The following is a 22,302-nucleotide window of genomic DNA, read 5'->3' on the forward strand; positions in this document are numbered from 1 at the left end:
CAAGTGATTTCAGTGAGAATTGTGGGTTTTTCCTTCTTTAACTGAGGGGTACCAACAATTTTGTCCATGTGTGTAACTCTTCTAAATTCAAGACTAAATAAAACACTAGTAACCTTTATACTTTATAATTGAAATAAAGAAAAAACATAAGTCAATCCAGAATATTTCGAGAACTTTGAAAGTGGAGTCACAAAAGCCATCCAACACTGAGGAAACCCGCTGTCATAAGGACCGCCCCAAAGAAAGACCAAGAGTTGCCTCTGCTGCAGAGAAGAAATTCATTAAAGCCTCAGAAATCAACAGTTAGCAGCTGCTCAGATTAGAGTAGAAATCAGTGCTTCCAACAGACCTAAATGCAAGACAGTGAACCAAATCAATCTGACATTCCTTGTTGATTGGTCTGTGATAACACCTGATTGTATGCATTAATGTCATGTCCTGTAAAGTATCCCCAAGGTGCCCAACAGCCAGGACTACAGAGTTACATTTTACCATTCATGTCATGTAGAGTGGTGGAGATCACGTTCCTGATTCTGTGTGTGGCTCGTTAGCTGCTTGGAATGGGTTCATTGCATCCTGTGTAGCAAGATGAAGATGTCTGGCTATGTTGTTTTAGTGAGGAATAATTAAGACATACAATTCATGTGCTCCTTGTGGTGTGGGGTTAATGGTCTGTATTTATATAGCACTTTTTACTATACCTGCAAGGTACCCAAAGCGCTTTACATGATACGTCACATTCACCCATTCACACACTGATGGCGGAAGCTGCCATGCAAGGCGCTAACCACGACCCATCAGGAGCAATTAGGGGTTAGGTGTCTTGCTCAGGGACACCTTGACATGAACCCGGTGGGCCAAGGATCGAACCAGCAACCCTCCGGTTGCACGACGGCCACTCTACCCACTGAGCCATGCCGCCCCCAGCCATGTTTGTATGCCCTGACTGATTATTGATTCTCTTCATTGGCTTTCATAAAGTAAACTCAAACAGTTTGTTGGCCCCAGGTTTAACAGCCTCCTCTGGTATTCATTTGGTAAACATGAAAAAGGAAATCATTGCTAAACCTTGTCTCACTGTCTGCTTTTGTGGGTTACCGTGTGTGTTTCTGTGTGTGTGCTTGTTTTAGTGCTTGATAAACTGCAGACTGAGGTCTTAGTAAGTCCATTAAACTCCAGCTTTATATTGCACATTTTTCTGTCTTCTAGATGATATCAGCTAATTGTTCCCTAGAGTTGAAATGAAACTTCTTAAAACCCCACTGTCTGGTCTGTTCAGTCCTTTTCTGCTCAACTACAACAGTGATGTTCTTGTGCTATCTGTGATAAAATGCGTATCCAGCCTGGGCCGACGTGTATGAATCACTCTCTTTCAAATTCGACATCCAGAGAAGTGTTTTTGTCAATTTGAAGTGAGCTCATGATTCATCCGAGTAAATCTAGTCATCCTGTAGAGATTCGTGCTCAGTGAAAATGGGAGCCATTATTCCACAGAACTGCAGTGGTGCATCGACTCAAATCAGCCCAACAAGACAAATGCTGAAACAGAATCCGAGAAAAATAATAGCTTTCAAATGATTGTGCCATTATTTATTTTTGGCTTTTAATTAGCTGTTATAAAGATGGAACTGACTCTTTCAGCAGAAGCCAGATCTGTGTTTTTTGAGGGGGGAGGGGGAAGTAGTTCCCCTAAAAGAGATCTGAGCTTTTCCTTTATTTCTTAGAGTAAATAATAAATATTTGCATTTCTGCTACTGCAGTAAATGATATGCAGTATATAACACAAAGGGAGTAGATCTCTATAAAGTATTACTTAAATGAAAATACAGACTCAAAGAAAAATGTAACAAAAATGAATACAGTTGTAATCACTGACACACAAGTTACATAAAACCTGTGATCACTGGAACAAATCTTCACCTTTATCAGTCCACCTGTATTATCACAGTAAAAAATGACCTGTGAACACCAACTTTCTCTTTTGTGGAACCATGGGCTGTGGATATCAGATGAGACCAAGATAAATTCGTTTGATTCTGATGGGATCAGCCTATTTGACATAAACTAGACCACGAATCATTGTGAAAATCACACAAGAGTTTGTCCTAATGCACTGTCAGATGACATCCCTACTGTGGAGCCTGTATTTTTAAAATAGTAAACCTAAACAGTTTTATTTTAATTTTACATAATATCAAATATTGTACTGTTCAACTTCAAATAGTGCAATTACTCTAAGGTGTCTATGGAATAGTTTGACGCTTAAGTTATGCTGCATTTATTTCTGTTGTGTACTGTATTTATTGTGTGTAGATATGGTGTTAGATTAGTGATTGTCAGTGACCAGTTACTGGAGTTCCCCTCCTAACAGCACATTCACTTCAACTTCTGTCTCATTTCTGCTGTGCATTGAACGTAGTCAGAGTCAGTCAGCATACAGTGAAGGCTTAGCTCCACTACCCGATCACATACCTTTGTGAAGAAGGTTTTTCTTTTATGTCGGTCACTGTGATTTTCCACGCAGTGACACTTTCATTATAAAATAAAGTAGTTATAAAATGAGGCATGGGTTGAGATTTGTCACCAAGCAGTGAGGATCAATGTTGCCCACTTTAACAATCAATAGTGAATTGTTAAAAATGAATTAAATACATGTTGTTGGAAGCATGTGTAATTGGTCCTGCTCTCTGCTGCTTTCTGCTGTGTGACAGACAGCTCCAGCCTGTGCTTAAAGAGCAGCAGCATAACCAAGATTAGCAAAACAGAACAATATTCATGCACTAACTTAGAAATCCACTGAAATTATTACGAATGTACATTTTTGTGTTCATCAAGAATCTAGACAATACATTATTTATGCATATGGCCAGATGAGTTAGGATTTGCCTCCTGCAAATTGGTTAGGAAAGCTTGTAAGATAAGATAAATCTTTTTATTCTGATGTGAACATATCTGTATCTGATTTTGACTGGTCTGTCAGCCTGCAGGGTACTGTTGTGATTAATAACAAAGTAGACATACAACATGACTGATCAGTCAGTCTTCTGCTGAGCTGAATCAGACTGCTTTTGCTGCATCTAATCATGTTGTCGTGTAATTATTGGATGATATCTAAACAGCTGCCCCAGTCATAAAATATGTGACCTTTGCTGTGAGATGTTTTGTCGCTATTTGTTCACCCTGAAACTTAATAAGCCAAATGTTGTGAAAATAATGGATGTAATTTCTTCTGATGTTACTGCACCCCTCCGCTGATAGACCGTGGGTGTCCCTGGAGTTTATGTGATATCCAAACAAACAGCTGCCATGTAATACCTTTATTGTTAGCCTTAAACTGAAAATGAATAGCTTTCAAAGGAGTCATGGTGCAGTGTTGATTTTTTTTTTCTCTGTGATGTAGTGATACTACACTCTGCAGCAAATTACCCCAGTCTGTGCAAGTAGTCCCACATCATATTAATCTCCCTCCTGCTTTGTCATCTTCAGAGCTGCACAGAGGAAGGACAGTGACGGCGCAGTGGCTTTCTCAAGGCCGAACCAAGAGGGATGCTGAGACTGCGACACAGGTCAGATATCTAATTGGCCTTCAATGACCTTTGCTTTATTGACACTGATCCTCATGCCACATCATTGGCACGTGGTTAAACTGTTAAGAATTTTGGTATCTGGCTGATAAGTAGCATTAGAGTCTAAAATCAGCTTGTTGCCCAAGAACCTGCAGTGCTTATTGCATCCATTAAATTAATATGCAGCAACACAGTCAATTTCCCTATTGCTGAAGCATCAACAGTGATGGAGCCTAAAGTGTACAATCTGGACAATGGATGTAAAAATCATAATGGTTAATCCATACTTAAAATGTTTCTTAGCATGTCTGTATCCAGTGACAACACGATCTCTTTAAACTTCTTCGAGGAGGAGAAAAATGATGAGGAGGGTAGAAGTTCTTCACCAGAATTCAATAGCAGTCAAAAGGACAGAGAGTTTTAACTTAGCACAGCATATTCCAAAATGACTACCAACAGGACATGTACAATACAAGGCTTAGTTTGTAAAGCTGTCCTTTAAAGTTCCTTTGGGTGGAGCATAGGAAATGAATACACTCGTGTAGCAGCTTTACCATGGAATCATAGAGGAGCGTCAGAAGAACTCTTTACCTCTAGTTGTCTCCTGGTTAGTTTGCTTTACATGTTTACACAACTGACAGTGCTTTGACATTGCATGGATTCTGATGCCAAGTACATAACAATTCAAACCTGCCAGCAAACAGTTGTCAGGTTGTGTGAGATTGCCTGTGAGAGCAGGAGGAAACCTGAAAGCCTTATCGATGGCAGCAGCTAAAAAAGAACCTGCAGTTGTATGATACAAATAACTGTCCAAGATAGAGGTGATGTGGAATTTCTTTGGAACTTCATTAAACAATATAAAATGGCATTACTTTCAAATTGACAACTCAAGAAGGAAAGTATGGTTTTACTTTGCTGACATGTCGGTTTAAACGTAACGCCATTTCATAGTAAGAAACGACAAAATGAACATAATCCAACTTTCATTTAACAATGCCCTCAGAAATAATTTTCAGGGTCAGACTAAGTCAGCCTTCATGGTATGTTGGGTTTCTTGTATTATTATTTTATCCAATCAAGCTTTTTTCATATAGAACTTTACACTTTAGTACAATCTTTTCTTATTATTTTAAAAACTCACAGCGGATTAGGTTAGATTGGGTATTACATGCTTCTAGTCTAGGTTAAAGTTAGCATGCTTGGTACTGAAATAATACACTAGTCAAATGATTGCATTACAACATAAACTCATAATTAACAAAAATGCTGGATTTACAATGTGCTAACAAAGCAATGACTAATAGCATTGGCCGTTGTGGAAATTGTGCGTTGAATGTTGCTACCAAAGATGCTCCTGCAGTTGTTCAAATTTTGCAACAGTAACATTTCAGGATCTGAACGTTAGGCACCTTTCTACTCCAGGAACTCATTGCAAGACTGTTTACTGCAACTGTCCCATGATTGGCCCTTTCACGCTTTCTGTTTCCACTTGACAGTTTTGCTTCCGATGTTAACTCTGAATGCACCAAAACAATGACAAATACCCATGACACAATTTCAGTTGAATGATCATGTAGAAACTAGACCAAACGATGCTTTATTATATTAGTCCATATGGTGAACTTTACATTGCGAATGGCAATATTTTGGAGAAGACTGCTATTCAATGAGGATGCTGAAGTGAAAGAAATAAATGCTGCGTGTTGTTGCTGTCCTCTCTGACTTAAATCAGTCAGGATCAAGACCTACATACCATTTTTTTCAGGGCTGGTCAGAATACTTACCTTGCAGTAGGTACCTATTTTTTTACCTTGAAAAATGTCCCAGAAAAAGGTTCCTCAAGGGTGGTCTCTATGGTCTACCCTGAAGCAGCTGAAAGTTCCTTCAGTGGCAAATGGCTTATTGTGACGATGTAACGTTAATATCAAGTCAAAATCTGTTTGCAGATCAGGATGTCTTTCTCCAAGCTGCTTAGATAGATTTGAGATGTTTTCACATGCTGTGTGACACAATTTTCACATTGGCTTCGTGTTGTCTGTAACTTGTCCCTGATCATCAACTGAAATGGTTGCACCTGCACTTGCTGTCACTATTTCACTTCCTGTCCTATCATCTCCAGTACCTTTGGTATTTAAATTACAATGGAAGAACATGGACTGCAATGCTTTCACAGTTTGGGCAATGACTTGCTACCAAATTAGCAGTTTTTGTGACACCCCTGACTGCCAAACAGATGCCATTTGGCTATTTGGCTTGTGTGGCTAGAATGCAGTTTGTTTTCACTTATCACTCACATTAAGAGCAGTAACTAGTCAGCTAAATATCTGAAAAGGGCAGACTTCTCCTTACAGGTACTGAAACGTCGGAAACATTTAAAGCAGGTGTGCAGATGAGAAACTGTGTTGTCCTTTGTCCAGACACCTGATGATGGACTGACACCTGGTTATGCTGGTGATGTACAGTGCCTTGTGAAAGTATTCGGCCCCCTTGAACTTTTCAACCTTTCGCCACATTTCAGGCTTCAAATAGAAAGATATAAAATTTTATTTTTTTGTCAAGAATCAACAACAATTGGGACACAATCGTGAAGTGGAACGAAATTTATTGGATATTTTAAACTTTACCAAATAAAAAACTGAAAAGTGGGGTGTGCAATATTATTCGGCCCCTTTACTTTCAGTGCAGCAAACTCACTCCAGAAGTTCAGTGAGGATCTCTGAATGATCCAATGTTGTCCTAAATGACTGATGATGATAAATAGAATCCACCTGTGTGTAATCAAGTCTCTTTTTAAATGCACCTGCTCTGTGATAGTCTCAGGGTTCTGTTTAAAGTGCAGAGAGCATCATGAAGACCAAGGAACACACCAGGCAGGTCCGAGATACTGTTGTGGAGAAGTTTAAAGCCGGATTTGGATACAAAAAGATTTCCCAAGCTTTAAACATCTCAAGGAGCACTGTGCAAGCAATCATATTGAAATGGAAGGAGTATCAGACCACTGCAAATCTACCAAGACCTGGCCGTCCCTCTAAACTTTCACCTCGAACAAGGAGAAGACTGATCAGAGATGCAGCCAAGAGGCCCATGATCACTCTGGATGAACTGCAGAGATCTACAGCTGAGGTTGGAGAGTCTGTCCATAGGACAACAATCAGTCATACACTGCACAAATCTGGCCTTTATGGAAGAGTGGCAAAAGGAAAGCCATTTCTCAAAGATATCCATAAAAAGTCTTGTTTGAAGTTTGCCACAAGCCACCTGGGAGACACACCAAACATGTGGAAGGTGCTCTGGTCAGATGAAACCAAAATCGAACTTTTTGGCCACAATGCAAAACGATATGTTTGGCGTAAAAGCAGCACAGCTCATCACCCTGAACACACCATCCCCACTGTCAAACATGGTGGTGGCAGCCTCATGGTTTGGGCCTGCTTTTCTTCAGCAGGGACAGGGAAGATGGTTCAAATTGATGGGAAGATGAATGGAGCCAAATACAGGACCATTCTGGAAGAAAACCTGTTGGAGTCTGCAAAAGACCTGAGACTGGGACGGAGATTTATCTTCCAACAGGACAATGATCCAAAACATAAAGCCAAATCTACAATGGAATGGTTCACAAATAAACATATCCATGTGTTAGAATGGCCAAGTCAAAGTCCAGACCTGAATCCAATCGAGAATCTGTGGGCAGAGCTGAAGACTGCTGTTCACAAACGCTCTCCATCCAACCTCACTGAGCTCGAGCTGTTTTGCAAGGAAGAATGGGCAAGAATTTCAGTCTCTCGATGTGCAAAACTGATAGAGACATACCCCAAGCGACTTGCAGCTGTAATTGCAGCGAAAGGTGGCGCTACAAAGTATTAATGCAAGGGGGCCGAATAATATTGCACGCCCCACTTTTCAGGTTTTTATTTGTTAAAAAAGTTTCAAATATCCAATAAATTTCGTTCCACTTCACGATTGTGTCCCACTTGTTGTTGATTCTTGACAAAAAATTAAAATTTTATATCTTTCTGTTTGAAGCCTGAAATGTGGCGAAAGGTTGAAAAGTTCAAGGGGGCCGAATACTTTCACAAGGCACTGTATATTATTGTTGACATGAAGTTGGCTGGATGTGGCCAACTTAGCATGGAAACATGGCTCACTGCCTTGCTGTACAGATGTCCTCTTCTTGGCCTTATGGTTCCTTTGGCAAGTGAGGAAAAATTTGGGTGAGTTTCGAGGGAGTGAGAAGAAAAGAGAGATGAACCAAAAGTTTGAGGCATGACAGCCTCAACGCTGCCATTGTTCTTATCTAGGCCCTCTATTCAACAACAATGGAATAAAACTCTTTCAAGATTTACTGGCTTGTATTCTAAATGAGCTAAGATCAAGAGTCTTTCATTGACAAAGTAGTTGCTTAAAATGCACTCGAATATAGTTGATGATGTAATATTATATATAAAGTTTAACTGTATGGTTTCTGGTTCAAGCCCTGCCACACACCCTTGTTCCATCTCTTCTTTTTTATTTCCTGTCTTCTCCACACTATTGTTTTCCATTTTCCATGCTTTTGTCTCATCATGTCTGGATTACTGCAACAGCCTTTTTACTTGCCTGAACCAAGAATTTATTGATTGACTCCAGACTACATATGACATAGCTGCCAGGCTTTTAATTTGGAGGCACAGTCACATCAGTCCTGTTTTGCCCTCTTTACTCGACCAAAAATTTTTTCAGAAATTTTTTAAAGATTTTAGTTTTCACTTTTAAGCCCCTTCGTGGCCTCTGTCCATGTATGACTGACCTTTTATTGCCCTACGCACACTCTGAGCTCTTCGGGCAGGAGTCTTTTGTCTCTTCCAGGGGAGTGCAACAAAACTGATAGATTTCTGATTTTCTAAGTGTCTGCTTTAACAGTGCCTTAAACTAATCAAAATAGTTGCTGACTGTTTAACTTGGGTTTTCGTTGATCAACTAAATGATTAATTAACAAATTGTGTCAGCAGCCAACTATGTTCTGTTTTAGATCAATATAAGGGCTTTAGATGATAAAGTTAAACTGGGGATTAGGGTCAAATCTGTCTCTGAGAAACTATTTCACATTAGACAGCAGATCTGCATCGTCCTCAGAACCCACTGGAAATATTTTTTTCCTTCTCTTCTGCTTTTAACTTCCATTTCATAATTGCTAACCAGAAGCTCTGGATTGTAGCTGTAACGCAAAAGCTTCTAACTATAGAAGCACATCAGACCTTTGTCGGTTCATTGTCCTGTTGATGATTCACTGACAGGCTCAGGCCAGCTCCCTAGAAGGGCATTATATAATTGACGGTGATCACTGGAGGCATCTGACTGCCTCTCGTGCATCTCAATGCTTACGATAATAGCAAAGTGAAGCCCTGCTGAGAAACATAACCATGCAGAATGATTGAGATCCATGCATTCATCTGCATACCACAGTCCCTGTGCTAACTGGTATGCAAACAAGCGGATATTGATGGTTGTCTGGTAATGTTACAATTACAGGAAATGAAGAGAGGGTTAGTGTCTGTCCAGGAGACATCACTGGAATTAGAAAGGAATGAGAAAGCAAGGTTGGGGATTAAAGGTAGTTGGTGGCACATTTCTACAAATTTTCCTCTCCATGCGTATGATAACTGCTCAACAACATATTCCCTCCTCTGTTTGGAAAAGACCGTTTTTTGTAGACTTTGTGTTTAGTTCATGCATCATGGGTGTAAGGCAGGGTAGCTGTTTTGATATTTTTCCATAGGTCAGAGGATGACGCAAATCACCCCGTCCCCAGGGCTGAGATTAAAGTGTTCAGTATGCTTAAATCAAACTAGTTTGTATTACTTGAGGTCTGACTGTGTGACTGTTGGCAAACAAGTTTGTACTTGTTCTGAAGGGCACACTCAAAGGTGAGGTGAAAAGCCTGCTAGCATAGTGACTGCATGACACTGCCCGACAGATCTCTCTTCAAGAGCTGTCTTGTTGTCTCGACACAGGGAATCATACAGATGGGAATAACAGGGTTTACTTCAGACGCTCCTCAAAGGTACAAATGCTGTGGGATTCAGTTGTTCACATGAGAAATGACTAAAGTAGTTGTGTGAAGAATGAAAAAGGGAGCTTGTGAGAGCAAACTCTGCCAGCTTTCATTCCTATGCACACCTGGCCAGTTTGCTACAAAAAATGGGTTTGATTGTGGGTTAATGATTTGCCAAACCTTGTGAGCACCACAGGATCTGTGATAAACTACGGCCTCGTCATCCAGACAATCGCTTTGAGCAAATCTGGCTGCTGCACAAAGAATTCTGGTATCACACCGTGGTATAGTGTTCAACACACAATATAGTGATCATGCAGTATTTTGGGATCTATTATTTATACTGGGCTTAAGATATTATTTTATTGTCTCACCAATTCTTAAGCACCCCCACAGCACCGCTAACCGCTTTAAGTCAGCACTATCAGACCTGCATCATGGTGGTTGATTTAAACTCATTGTGCTGTAATGGACGTGTGCGAATTTAAGCAGAAACATGATGAGTTAATGATCTTTTAAACTGGTTCTTTCTTCATTCAATTTCTCCATTAGAAATGTGATAAGTGCCAGTTACGTAATGTACTCAGTATGTGTAGGCCTTATTGTCACGACTGAAAATTTCTTTCTTCAGCACAACCATGAAATGTTTAAAATGCATTCCATTTAGTATTGAAACTGTTGGACAAATTTATTACAATTCATTTAATTAAACTTGATTAACCACACGCTCTTGGATAGTGTATCAAACACTGTATACAATGATGATTTTTACTTGGTAATTGCCCCTTTGCAGTAATCACCAGGTAGTGCTTTTGCACTTATTTCATTAACCAACACAGTCAGTGGCAGCATGAGGCTGTCCTGAGGCACAGAAGATGTTCAGTTCAGTTTATTTTTTTGCCATTTGCAGTATAAAACCACATTGGAAAGAGGTGTTGAGGAAGCTCCGGTTTCTGTTTGACATTCATGCATTGTTAGCCCACCTGCTGCAGCAACACATTCATCTTACTGAGTTCTGAACTCTGTCTCTCCTATAGAAACATGAAAACCATCAAATGGAAGTGGCAGTAAATCGACATTCAAACATTTTGGCAAATTTGAAGACCATTTTCAAAAAAATCTGTACAAATTGTCGCATATGCTGCAAGTATACAGTGCAATCATAACAATCAACAGCATTAGTTAGATTTTTGCATGCACCCTATACTAACTTTTCCTCCCAACGTTTTTCTTCCCCTGTGGTACCAAACAAAGAAACAAGCTATCTCAGTTGTGGTAGAGTGTAAACTGGTGTCACAGAGTCAGAGTGCTGATAATCTGAAGGGTTGAGACAGAGGTTGCAAATGTCTCTTCAGTGTTGCTGTACTTGAGGTCTGCTATCCCACAGTTACTGGCTCTTTGGACCAGAGCAATAGAAAGTTGATCTGCACCGTGCAGATCAACTATCGTGTGCAATCAGGAATTGTGACCGCACGCGTGTGTGAGCGCGTAACAGTATTTGTCAATCAGTGACAGACAGATGTGCACACCCTGCTTCATATGCACGCAGCTTCTTGTTATGCGACAGAGTTCGCGCACGCCATTTCCGTGTACTTGTGAGCGCATGACCGAAATGTTCTATTATCTTCATGTGAGCGTTAATGCATGCGTTTGTAAAAAAAAAATGCTTGAATGTTACGCGTGGCCACTCTGCGTCGTGTGATTGCCGGTGTGCAGCAATGATTACACGTGAACGTGCACGTGAACGGAAGGCCATTATAAGTCAGTGGGGAAACTACATTACACGTCAGGCGTGGTTTGCTGCACAGGCGTCAAAGCACGTGCATGTGACACGTTCAGTTGATAGCTGCACACGCTTTTAGAATCGATTCTGACGCCATATGCACGCACGCACGCACGCACGCACGCACGCACGCACGCACGCACGCACGCACGCACGCACGCACGCACGCACACACACAAAGTGCCTTAAAGGACAAAAACATATTTGAGTTGATATTCTTTTGAATCAAACACATTCTTTGGTCTAAAGATAACTTTTGCTCTGAACCGTTTGTTTCTTTCATCAAACTTGAATTGTCAGATCTACCTTCGAGCTTCAAAGGAAACACTGACACTTTCTTTGTTTTGTGAACAGAATCATATGTGAAAAAGTGTTTTCGGTCTCTTACACGCAAATATGCTCAAGTGAAACCAAACCAGTCTAACATCATGATGGAGAAAGAACCAAATAAAGTATTTGTTTGTTATTACAAACACCATTCATCACACTGTCCTGGACCGTCACTGACAGGAAGGAGCTACAATACAATCTGTTCATTATTGCTACGTTTGCTTTTTCTTTGTCTTCCTTTGTGTACATCTGGCATCTGTACGCTCCTTTGCTTTTGCGCCTTGTGTGTACTGAGCAAAGTCAGCATTAAGCTACTCTATGTACGGTAATCCTGCCAGCCCCACTTTCCCACTGCTTTAGACCAGGGTTTAGGTTTTAGCAGAGATATTTCTGAATTGATATTTAGTGCTATCTAATGTATAGTCTCTTCAGAAAGTATACAGATGATTTCCTAACAGATCCTTTTAGGCTCTGTCAGATTGAATGGGAAGTGTCTGTGAACCACCATCTTAAGGTCTCTGCACAGTATTTGTAGGGTTTCAGTCTGGACTTTTGCTGTGGCACACTAGGACACCAATGTTGTTTTGGGTGCTGGCTTCAGGTTATTATGCTGCTGAAAGATGAACTGTTGCTGCACTCTGGAGCAGGTTTTCTTGAAGAACCTTTCTGTACTCTGACCAGTCTATCTGTCCCTGGTACTGAGAAGCACCCTTCATAGCATTATGCAGCCACCACCATGTTTTACCATTGAACTGTTCCCAGTCTTTGCCAGACATTGCTAGAGTTTGCAGTAAGTGCACCAGAATTTATTTTTTGTCTCATTTGACCAGGGATTCTTTCTCTCATTCTCTCAGCGTCTTTTAAATGCTGTTGGAAAACTCAGAGCAGCTGTAACTGTAACACACCACTTCCATTTATCCATTGTGCAATTGTTGGAGTGCTGCTGAAATGGTTGTCCTTCCAGCAGGCTCACCAATTGTTGCAAAAGACTTTTAAAATTCTATTAGAGACCATTGGGGTTTCCTGCCACTTTTACTTTTTATTAAGTTTGGCTGATTAAAAGTAGGAAGAGTGCTGGTGGTTCTAAACGTCTTTCACCTCAGTTATTGAGACCTCTATGTGCAGATGTGTGCCTTTCTAAACTGTCAATTCAATTTGCTGCAGGTGAACTCCTATATTTATTTATTTATTTATTTATTGCTGTCTCATTCTTTATATCTACACATTTATTTCCTTATTTTTAAACAGATTTATATTTTATTGTGTCTCTCCTGTGACTCCATACTCGTCATGGTAAAGCAGGTCACTCTAATCTACATCCCTGAATGTTAAATTACATTTTCTGCAGGTTTTGATTGAATACAGACACCTTTTGAAGACAGTTCCTCTAAAATTCTGTTTATAAACTCAGCACAGCCAACTATACTATACTATAGTAACTGTCTCTGAACTTTTTCTGTATTTCTTGCAATTACTAACAGATTAAATAGTTCTTATCAAGAAGAATAATGAATTACAGGCCTATAAAAAAGCACTCACTCTTTAGTTTGCCAAACTATAGGTCAAAATACACTTTAAAATCCTTCCACACAGCCAGGAATACAAGGTTGGTGGAGAAATACTCAATGCTAGTGTAGATCTCCTGGATTTAAAAGCAAGCCCGGAATAAACAAACACAACAAACAAACACACAAAAAGGCCTTTTTAAACAGTAGAATGTTAACTTCATTCATAAAACTGGGGAAGTCCCCCAAATATTTCAACCATGACTTCAGTGGTGGCTATGTCCCTGCTTAGGGCACGTAAAGTGTGCAAACAAAACCTTTATTCACACAAATTTAACTGCTATAATATTTCTGTAAGTGCTTATTAACACCAACAGAATGAGACTGTACATACCTCAAACTGCACGTCAGCAAAAACGCCAGTTGTTTCTCTTACTTTCCAACGACATTTCCTTTTTCCTTTGTTTTCAATCTTTGTAGAATAGTGGGCCATTTCACTCGGTTACATTTTCTCAAAAACCTCAAGTGGAATTTGGTTTTAATTTTGAGATATATGCTCCTGAGAATTCTGTCTTCATTCCTATACAGTGAATGTGACTGGAAGTGAAAAATTAGGTTATTTGGAGCACTGAGTACAATATGTGTTTTTGTCTATTTTTGTATGTGGGTGTGGGTGTGGGTGTGCGTAGTTTGGCTGAAGTGGCCTGCAAATACAGTGGATTCTTACAACAGCAAACACCAGTGCAGGTAATTAATTAAGTCACTGGGGGAGGATTAATCACTAACTCCTTTAATAATCTATTAATTATTTAAGTCATTAGTCAGGTGAGAATGCTTCACACTTGCTGCTTCCTGCTCCTCACATGGACAGGTTTGCTGTTTTTTTCAGTTTTTATATTACTGTAAAATGATTTGCTTTCGTTTGGTCAGGCAAATGAAGCAAATTATTTAAAGCTGTCACCCTGGGCTTTAGAAAAACTTGATAAACACATTTTATTATTTTCTTCTAAACTAAAAATTATGCTGAAGATGATTTAAAATAAAAAGACATTAATCAACAGTAGAAATAATAGGTGGTTACTACCCTACTATTTATGCATTTGTTTTTAGTTTCATATTGTGTTGTGGGGCTGCACAGTGATGTGGTGGTGAGCACTTTGGCCTTGCAGCTAGAAGATCCCTTGTTCGTGTCCCAGCTTTCCCACAATCTTTCTGCATGGAGTTTGCATGTTCTACCCCGTGCATGAGTGGGTTTTCTCCGGATACTTCAGCTTCCTTCCACAGTCCAAAAATATGCCTAGGTTAATTGATTACTCTAAATTGCCCGTAGGTGTGAATATGAGTGTGGTTGTTTGTCTGTATATGTAGCCCTTGGACAGACTGGTGACCTGTCCAGGATGTCCTCTGCCTTCAGTCAGCTGAGATAGAATGAGGATAAAGCGATGTATAGATAATGGATGGATGGATGGATTGTGTTGTGTCTGAACACAAGTAATTGGACAAACCCATATAATCCATATTCTATACATTTGCAGATTTTTTTTTTAACTTGTTCAGTTTATCCCGATTTGCATTCTGTAGTTCTAGTAAAAGGTTATATCAAGCAAGGCATATAATAATTGTTTTTATTTTAGAAATGAATGTTCTGGCATTTTCCAGTTTACATGACATCACCACTTGTGCAGAAAACAATCTTCGTATATATTTAGTGTTCTCAAATTTGGTGACTGCCCTGCACAGAACACTGACCACAACCCCTTGTCGCACATATGGGATAAACTGGAACTCCCACTGCGAGCTCCACCTTATCAATGTTGGACCTCATTATGTCTCTGCGTCTACATGGGAGCAAATCAGCCATATTTCAACAAATGGTGGAAGGTCTTCCTGAATAGGTGAAGGTAGAATATTGAGGTTCCTGCTTTTGACTATGTTGTACATGTGACATGATTCATAGCACCTCCTCACTTTAAAAACGCCATCTTTGCATGCTTGTTTGATTTAGGCGAATACTACAAACACAATAGAGGAGACAAAATAATATAAAATGATACACAGTAACCCTTGTGAGGGCAACCAGGTGTTTGTTTGCATTTTGTGGAGTATAAAGGCAGCTGTGTACAAAAGCAAGCTTTCATCACTTCCTCACTCTTGTTCTTGCTTTGTCTCATCCAAGGTCAGGCTGCTGGGTCAAGAGTATCAAAGCAGTAGTATGTGTGCATCTCCTGTGTGTGAAAGAGTGTGTTAGCTTCTGTTTTACTGCACAAATCTGAAAATAGTTCCAATCTTTGCATTCTACAAACCAAACAACAAAGGACACCACCATTTCAACGTGCAAATTCAAGCTGTCAGTCTTAATTTGAAACGCTGCAGCACAGTTATGTAGGCTGTGAAGGAGCACTGGAAAATGTTTTGGGGGAGGTTTACATTTCTTTAAAAGAGTCTGCAGCGATTTAAAGCACAGGATTATGTTAAATTTAACATCATTTGTTGACCATGTCGAGAAAAGTGAACTGTTTGACTTTTGGTGACTTAAGATTTTGATGAACCTTAACCAGCTTTTGAAAAAGAAAAAAACATTAAAAGTAGACTGCAACTCTTAATGACACAATTTTATAGACAGGATTCCAACTTTTGGTTGAATTACATAGCAGATAATTGTGTGTGTGTCTTTTCATGCTCTATGAAAGTATCCAATATTGCTTCCAGGAATTTCAAGATTTTGTTACTGTTCTGTAATGAATCCTTGTGCAGCCGTAGCACTGCAGTTAAAGGTAAATTACAGTAGTGGCTTCATATGAATTCACTTGCAATGCTCAATTTAAAATACATGCTGTTCTGTGGCATTTTCTGACTGAGGATAGTCTTTGTTGTAGAAATGACTTGGCAGAGTAAAAACAAAAAAGAGAGGGTAAGACATTGATTTATACTGGGAACTGAGGAAGAGTAATTCAACAGGGCATTATTTACACAAGCTTGTAATTTATGCCAACCCTCTCGGCTTTAGGTGTTTGCATTCCGTTCCCTGGGCAGAACCACTCTATAAAGCTCATATAAAAAAAAAATAGAAGACAAATAAAGGAATAAAGAATATCTAAAGAAGAACAGCTTCATTTGAAATTCCGCTCAAAATACAATAATTGTGAGCACAGAGAGTAGGAGAGGCACATAAATGTGAATTGTCTGTTTGTGTGCATTGTGTACAAAACACCTGTTTTTCTGTGATAACCTGATGTACTCCCAAAACTTTTGATGCCAGAGGTTTTTGGAATTTGGAAATGTGCATGGAAGCGAATCTAACTCTGCTGCTGATATTGTTTTGTAAAACAGTTGCACAAAATTAGTGACTAGCTGGAGCAGGTAGAGTAACATTTGACACCCCAACATTTCAAAATCAGGATATCTTTGCCATTTATTGTATGATTTTTTTGTCAGACCTTTTCAGTGAAACACTCATATATTTGATGGGGTGGGACTTGTCACTCTGGCAATCTGAATTTAGAGAAGGCACATTGTCAGAGGATCGTATTTTAATCCAAAGCGTCCTATTTTCATGAACCTAACACACAGCTTTTGTGGTTAAAGCAACCAAACAATGAGAGAAAATTAAACTTAAGTCTAAGAATAATGTTCCAACAGGGGAAGCAAACCCCAGTTTCCTGGATGAACGTCCTGTTCTATCCTCCCCTTCTATAGTACTTTCTTTTGTGACTCTTTCAAAATAAAAACTAGGGATGTGCGCAACTAGTCGTTTAATCGTTTAACCGCCTACTCATTTATTAAACATTTAGTATTTTACTGGTCGGTTAAACGCTCTGCTTTGGATGTCATTTCAGAAGAAAAATTTCTTAATAAAATGTGTTGTTTGACCATCTTGTTAAGCCAGATTTGATTTTGTTGTTTGTTATTTGAAACAAATGATGGCAAACATGTACTGAAAAATTGAATTTCTGTTTGGGGATAAATAAAATTATTGTATTGTATTGTAGAAATTAGACCATTTTATTGTCAAAGGAGCAAGCAATCCACTTTTTCTTCATTTGAGCATGCTAAAAAAGTGGACATATTTGGCCTACCAGACATTTTGGCCTGTCTTTGTAGAAAAAGCATTATTCTAGTCAGCTTTGGTAAAAGATCATGCCAGTGACAGAATTAGCACATGATCATTACTGCATGCTTACCTAAATGTAATGATTCGCCTGTGTTTGACAAATCAAAATGTCCATTGTCTGAACAGTCTATTTTTTGGATTTTTGAGGGGGAAGAACTGTCACACTCAAATGTGCCACCACCAAACAAACTCAGAGGATCAAAAGAAAAAGACATCATATTACTGCATACACGCTGTGATTGGCAGCAGGTCAAAGTATAAATCCAGTAGAGCAGTGAGCTTTTGGAATGAAAGGTGGTGCACATTTGATGATAAAGATTTTACTGATTATGGCGTTTTGCTACTTCTGTGTTTCCTGCTTTAGCCTGATCAGACAACACTGAATGTCACTGGAACTGCAGTAGTGTATAATGCACATCCTCTGTAAACAAGTCTCAAGCCTTACATTTTTATGGGACAGACATACTGCATGAAATGAATTGAAATGGAACTGACCCCTGTGCTTCCAATTGCCAACTGCAGGAGACACAGCTGTGCAGAAACGCTGTTTGTTTTCCTCCCTGATTGACAATGAGATGTTAAGCAATGCTGGAACTGCTCATCCCCAGTGTGCATCTGCTTCCTTCCCCATATGACTATTGTTGAGCAATAAATTGGCAAACTATTTTCACTAAACCTCCATCTGGACACAAATACATGACACTGGTGGTCCAGATGCACAAATGACTCCATGATAATAAAACTGACAGTTTACTTCTTTTCAACTTAAGTCTACAGCTCTGCTAGTGGTGCTTACATCCTGCAATATTTATTACAGCTTGCACTGGAATAATTTGCTGGTTGTGTAGCTTTACCTGCATGTTGGCAAAAAAAAAAAAAAAGTTGTACTGGGAGTTGTTACGGTTTATTGGAGCTGATGTTTGCTTTATTTTGACAAACTGTATGCTATCACATGCTACAGTGAAGGATATTTGTATAAAAATGTGAACAAAGATTTACACAGTAAAGTGCAAAATTGTAGAGCTAAATTGGACATTATAAAATCATAAAAATACAAATTAAAGCAGGCTTATTATTTAATAGTAGAATTTCAATAGAACTCCAAGTTTCTATTACATCCCTTTTCCATCTGAACAAGTTAGATCTGTATATTAAACAATGTGCAACATGGACATAGTAGATATTTCAGAAATAAAGACAGCAAAACAACTCTTTCAGGCAGCTGTTATAGTTGTGTAAATTTATTCGTAGCTTTGAATATGTGCATGTTGATTTTGTCAGATGACATCACAGTTATGAAATCAGAAGGTTAGCAGTGGCAGATTCTTGGAGGTGAATGCTCTTGCATATTTAGATACATATTTTACAGCAGATTTAACGGGGACTTTGATTGTTGCCATGTACAAAGATGGCAGTTTGAGGCGTTTAAGGGTGGGAGCGAAGCAAATGCTGACCGTGTCTGCAAGGTAGCTTGACAACAGAGTGTTTCTCAAAGCTGAGAAAGAGATTTGTGAGATCAAAATGTTGCCCCTTTAAATATGTCAGTGGCTGCAGCTGCCTCAAAGTATGTGATGGATCATTTAAGGCTGTGTTTAGACTAACCTAAGACCATATGCTTTCATTTGAATGAGTCCAGTGTGTCCGCACAGTGGGACCGCCAGTGTAGGAAACTCAAACAAAAATGCGGTGTTGTCTGGTTAAAAAATTGTGTCTGGACATTGAATGACTTCTTCTGTCATCTTGGTAACTTATGTAGACATATGAATTGTTGTCACAGCTTGTTATAGGCCAATGTAAAAATGGACTTTTATGAAAAGACCTTCCTTGATAATGTGTTATTGTCTCATGACACCCACATAATTGTACCCTCTTACATTGTGTTAATGTTTTCAATCAGAATGCCCAGTGTCTGAACCCCCCTTTCTAAAGGGATAGCTGAGAAAACGAAATTGACAGTTGAAAACTGTTGAAACTTTTCTTTCAAAAAAAATTCTTGGCACAAGTATGTCACTTTTGCATGCTCATTTGAATACAGAAACATGAATACCAACACGAGACTTTGCAAAGGTGTGCACTGTTATGTCTATGTCTAGTCAGCGTTCCAGCCATGTAGTGCAAATTTTATGTAAATTTCTATAAGAGAAGAAAAAACATACTAAATCCTTCTCTTCAGTATGTGTATATGTGATCAAAATTCTGTCTTCAAGGGAAAATGTTTGATGCTGACACAAGATTAGGGATCAGCAGGTATTCCTATCAAGTCACCCTTTGGAGGCCACAAATCTCTCTCAATCTTATGCTTGGTATCTAGTTGTGAGCCAAATTGTTGGAATAATATGATAGTGGCTCTTTTCTGTAAGCTGAAAATTGTTTATAAATACATAATAATCATATAATACAAATGATAGATTTATATGATTTATAGTTACTACCTTTTATGCTTCACTGCCAATGAACACATGGCCGTACCTATGCTGAATCAATACCCCTTTTGAGGAAGATAAATGCAGGCTGTGTCCTTGCACTGGGTGGGTTAAGAATCATTCATCTGCACAGTGCTCATCAGTAAAAGTGATAGCAGCAAATACATTTCAGAAATGACATTTGTTTTTGTTTTTTTGCACTGTTTTGTTCACTGTCATCCAGTACCAAACATTTGTCACCAGTTGTTTATCACATCAACTCACAATGGATTATTGTATTGTTTTGTATCGGCATGAGGAAGTTTTAATTCATTCCTAGCACCCTACGGTCATGAGTTTGGAAGCAGCACAGCTGTTTTCCTGCAGGCACATAATTGCAGCTGCCTTTGCAGCATCCACAAGTTGTCCTCTGTTTTTTTAAACACTGAGATCATATCAACTCCACAAAATAGATGAATAATTTCATTCTACTCTAATTTAATTCTCTTGAAATGATCTCAGTTAGACTGCTTTAAAATTAGACTGTTGTGATAAATCTGCAAGTTTTACTTTCCCGGGGTTTAAATAATCAAATAGATTCCTCACAGAACTTCCTAGGATTAAGTCATGTAAATTGGTAGCTTGTGTCCTTGTGTGTATCTGCCTGGTAGTTACATTTGGTAAATGACATTTTGCCAAATTTGCTTGTTATGACAACCTTTTCAAACACCTCTCTAGATGGTCACAAAGACTGTAGTGTAACCTGTGGGTCATCTAGCAGCACTGTGAAAACTGAAGAAACACAGATGCTCACATTTTATTTAACTATTTAATTAATAACTAATTTTAAAGTCCCCTTAAAAATGTTGTGCAGTACATTACATAAAAGATAAAACTAAGAAATGCATAGATTAGTATAATACCATATACTTGAAGAAAATCAAATTTATTAATCAGTGCACTCACTGACTCAAAGAAAGTCTGAAATTACCTTGATGTTTACTCAGTTCAACTAATGATGAAGCAGCAAATTCCAAAATAAACTTCTTACTTGGTCTGGCACAGGAGCACAAAGAATGTTTCATGGTTTTAAGCTATTATATTGTAACTGGCATTTTTCACTTTTTTAATGATATTATGTGGCCAAATCCATTAATAAGTTAATCAGTTCAGTGAAAACAATAATAACTTATGCCACAAAATGTACATTTTGAAACAACAGTAAACACAAATGTTAAAAAAAAAAAAATTGCAGAATAAAAATTCATGAGTGCAGATAAATGTATTAATTAAATGGGAAAGACAATACAGTCTTGTCTGACACATAGTAAGGCACCAGTCGTATAATGGTGATCATGGACTTCGACACACAGCAATCCTTGAATGAATCCTTTTGAACAGAATATTGCACAAATGGAATTAAACTAAGAAGTCTTGTGCTTTTTTTGTTTGTATCAGGTGACAATGCTCTGTTCAGACTTGTGAGTGCTGCAACTGCAAGTCATTCTGATCCAATCTAATAGGTTGGTTCTTTGCCTTCAAAATTTCTACAGACACTTTAAAATTAAAAAAAAAACAAACACTTGAATAGACTGCCCTAAAATGTTAATATTGCTTTGGACTACTAGTTACTCGTTTCAGAAATAATAGTCTATTTTACTGGGAGCGGTGCTTCATTAGTTCTTGTCATATTCCATTTGACTCAGAATTTTAGACGGTTCTCCTTACTCTAAAAGCTGGGAAGACAGTGTCTTGAAAAAATCCCATCATATTACAAAGAAAATAGTTCTACTTTTCTGTTTTCTGTTTCTATTTGTCCTGCCATAATTTCAGTCCTACCAGGGTCTGCCTTTTTTGTGTGTGTGTCGATGGAATTTGATGTTTTGATTTAGAAAATAGAGCCTGTGTCAGAGCCCTCAGCTGTGCACCATAACCTTCATCTCACGAGCTTGTAAGTGCGCCTTGACTTGAAATTGTTCTGTACGAGGGCTTTGCTGAGGTCAAGAAGGAATTTCAAGCTCACCTTTTAGGTAATTTCAGGTTGAGAAGTTTTTACAAGTGCAGAAAGCTAGTAGATGGACCTGTTTGATAATTGTAGCTCATCATCAAATTTTTAAAGTGAGGATCAAGTCTTTTCCAGTGAGTTTGATCCAACCTTACCACTATTGTTGACTGAGAAAATGAAGTGTTTTTGAATACTTACTCAGTATCCAAAACCATTATGTGCATGTAATTTGTAGCTAACTATATCCTACATACTCCATTAATCAGAAACAAAGATGTGTGAGGTACTTTTAAATATAACCTATCAAAAGTATTAAAAAAAAATGTATTGAAGCTTTTAAAGTAAGCTTTCTAAAGCAGTCACAGCTATTTATTTTTCTGCTGCATATGTTTCTGTCATTCAAATCAGTAATTGAAGACCGTTTAAAGGATAAAAATATTTACAGTTTAAATATATTAAAGTCTTTTGGGTGGGAAAAAGGTCGGGGGAGAGAGACATTAACAGATGTACCATTGTGAAAAAGGAGAGCAATGGATATATCCATTGGGAGTCTTGTTTTGATCGCAGCG

At 38.6% G+C, this 22,302-nt stretch overlaps 1 protein-coding gene across 2 annotated transcripts in view; it reads left to right on the forward strand.

Annotated features, from left to right (window-relative positions):
* adam19a (ADAM metallopeptidase domain 19a) overlaps positions 1–22,302 on the forward strand; it is a 273,169-nt gene that overhangs the window by 39,493 nt on the left and 211,374 nt on the right. For both annotated transcript variants that reach the window (XM_051943831.1, XM_051943832.1), the window contains exon 2: positions 3,487–3,566. In XM_051943831.1, the coding sequence (XP_051799791.1) occupies positions 3,487–3,566 (80 nt within the window). The remainder of the gene's footprint in view (positions 1–3,486; positions 3,567–22,302) is intronic.

Source organism: Acanthochromis polyacanthus, chromosome 23 (genome assembly GCF_021347895.1).
Source record: "Acanthochromis polyacanthus isolate Apoly-LR-REF ecotype Palm Island chromosome 23, KAUST_Apoly_ChrSc, whole genome shotgun sequence".
Lineage (NCBI taxonomy): Eukaryota > Metazoa > Chordata > Actinopteri > Pomacentridae > Acanthochromis > Acanthochromis polyacanthus.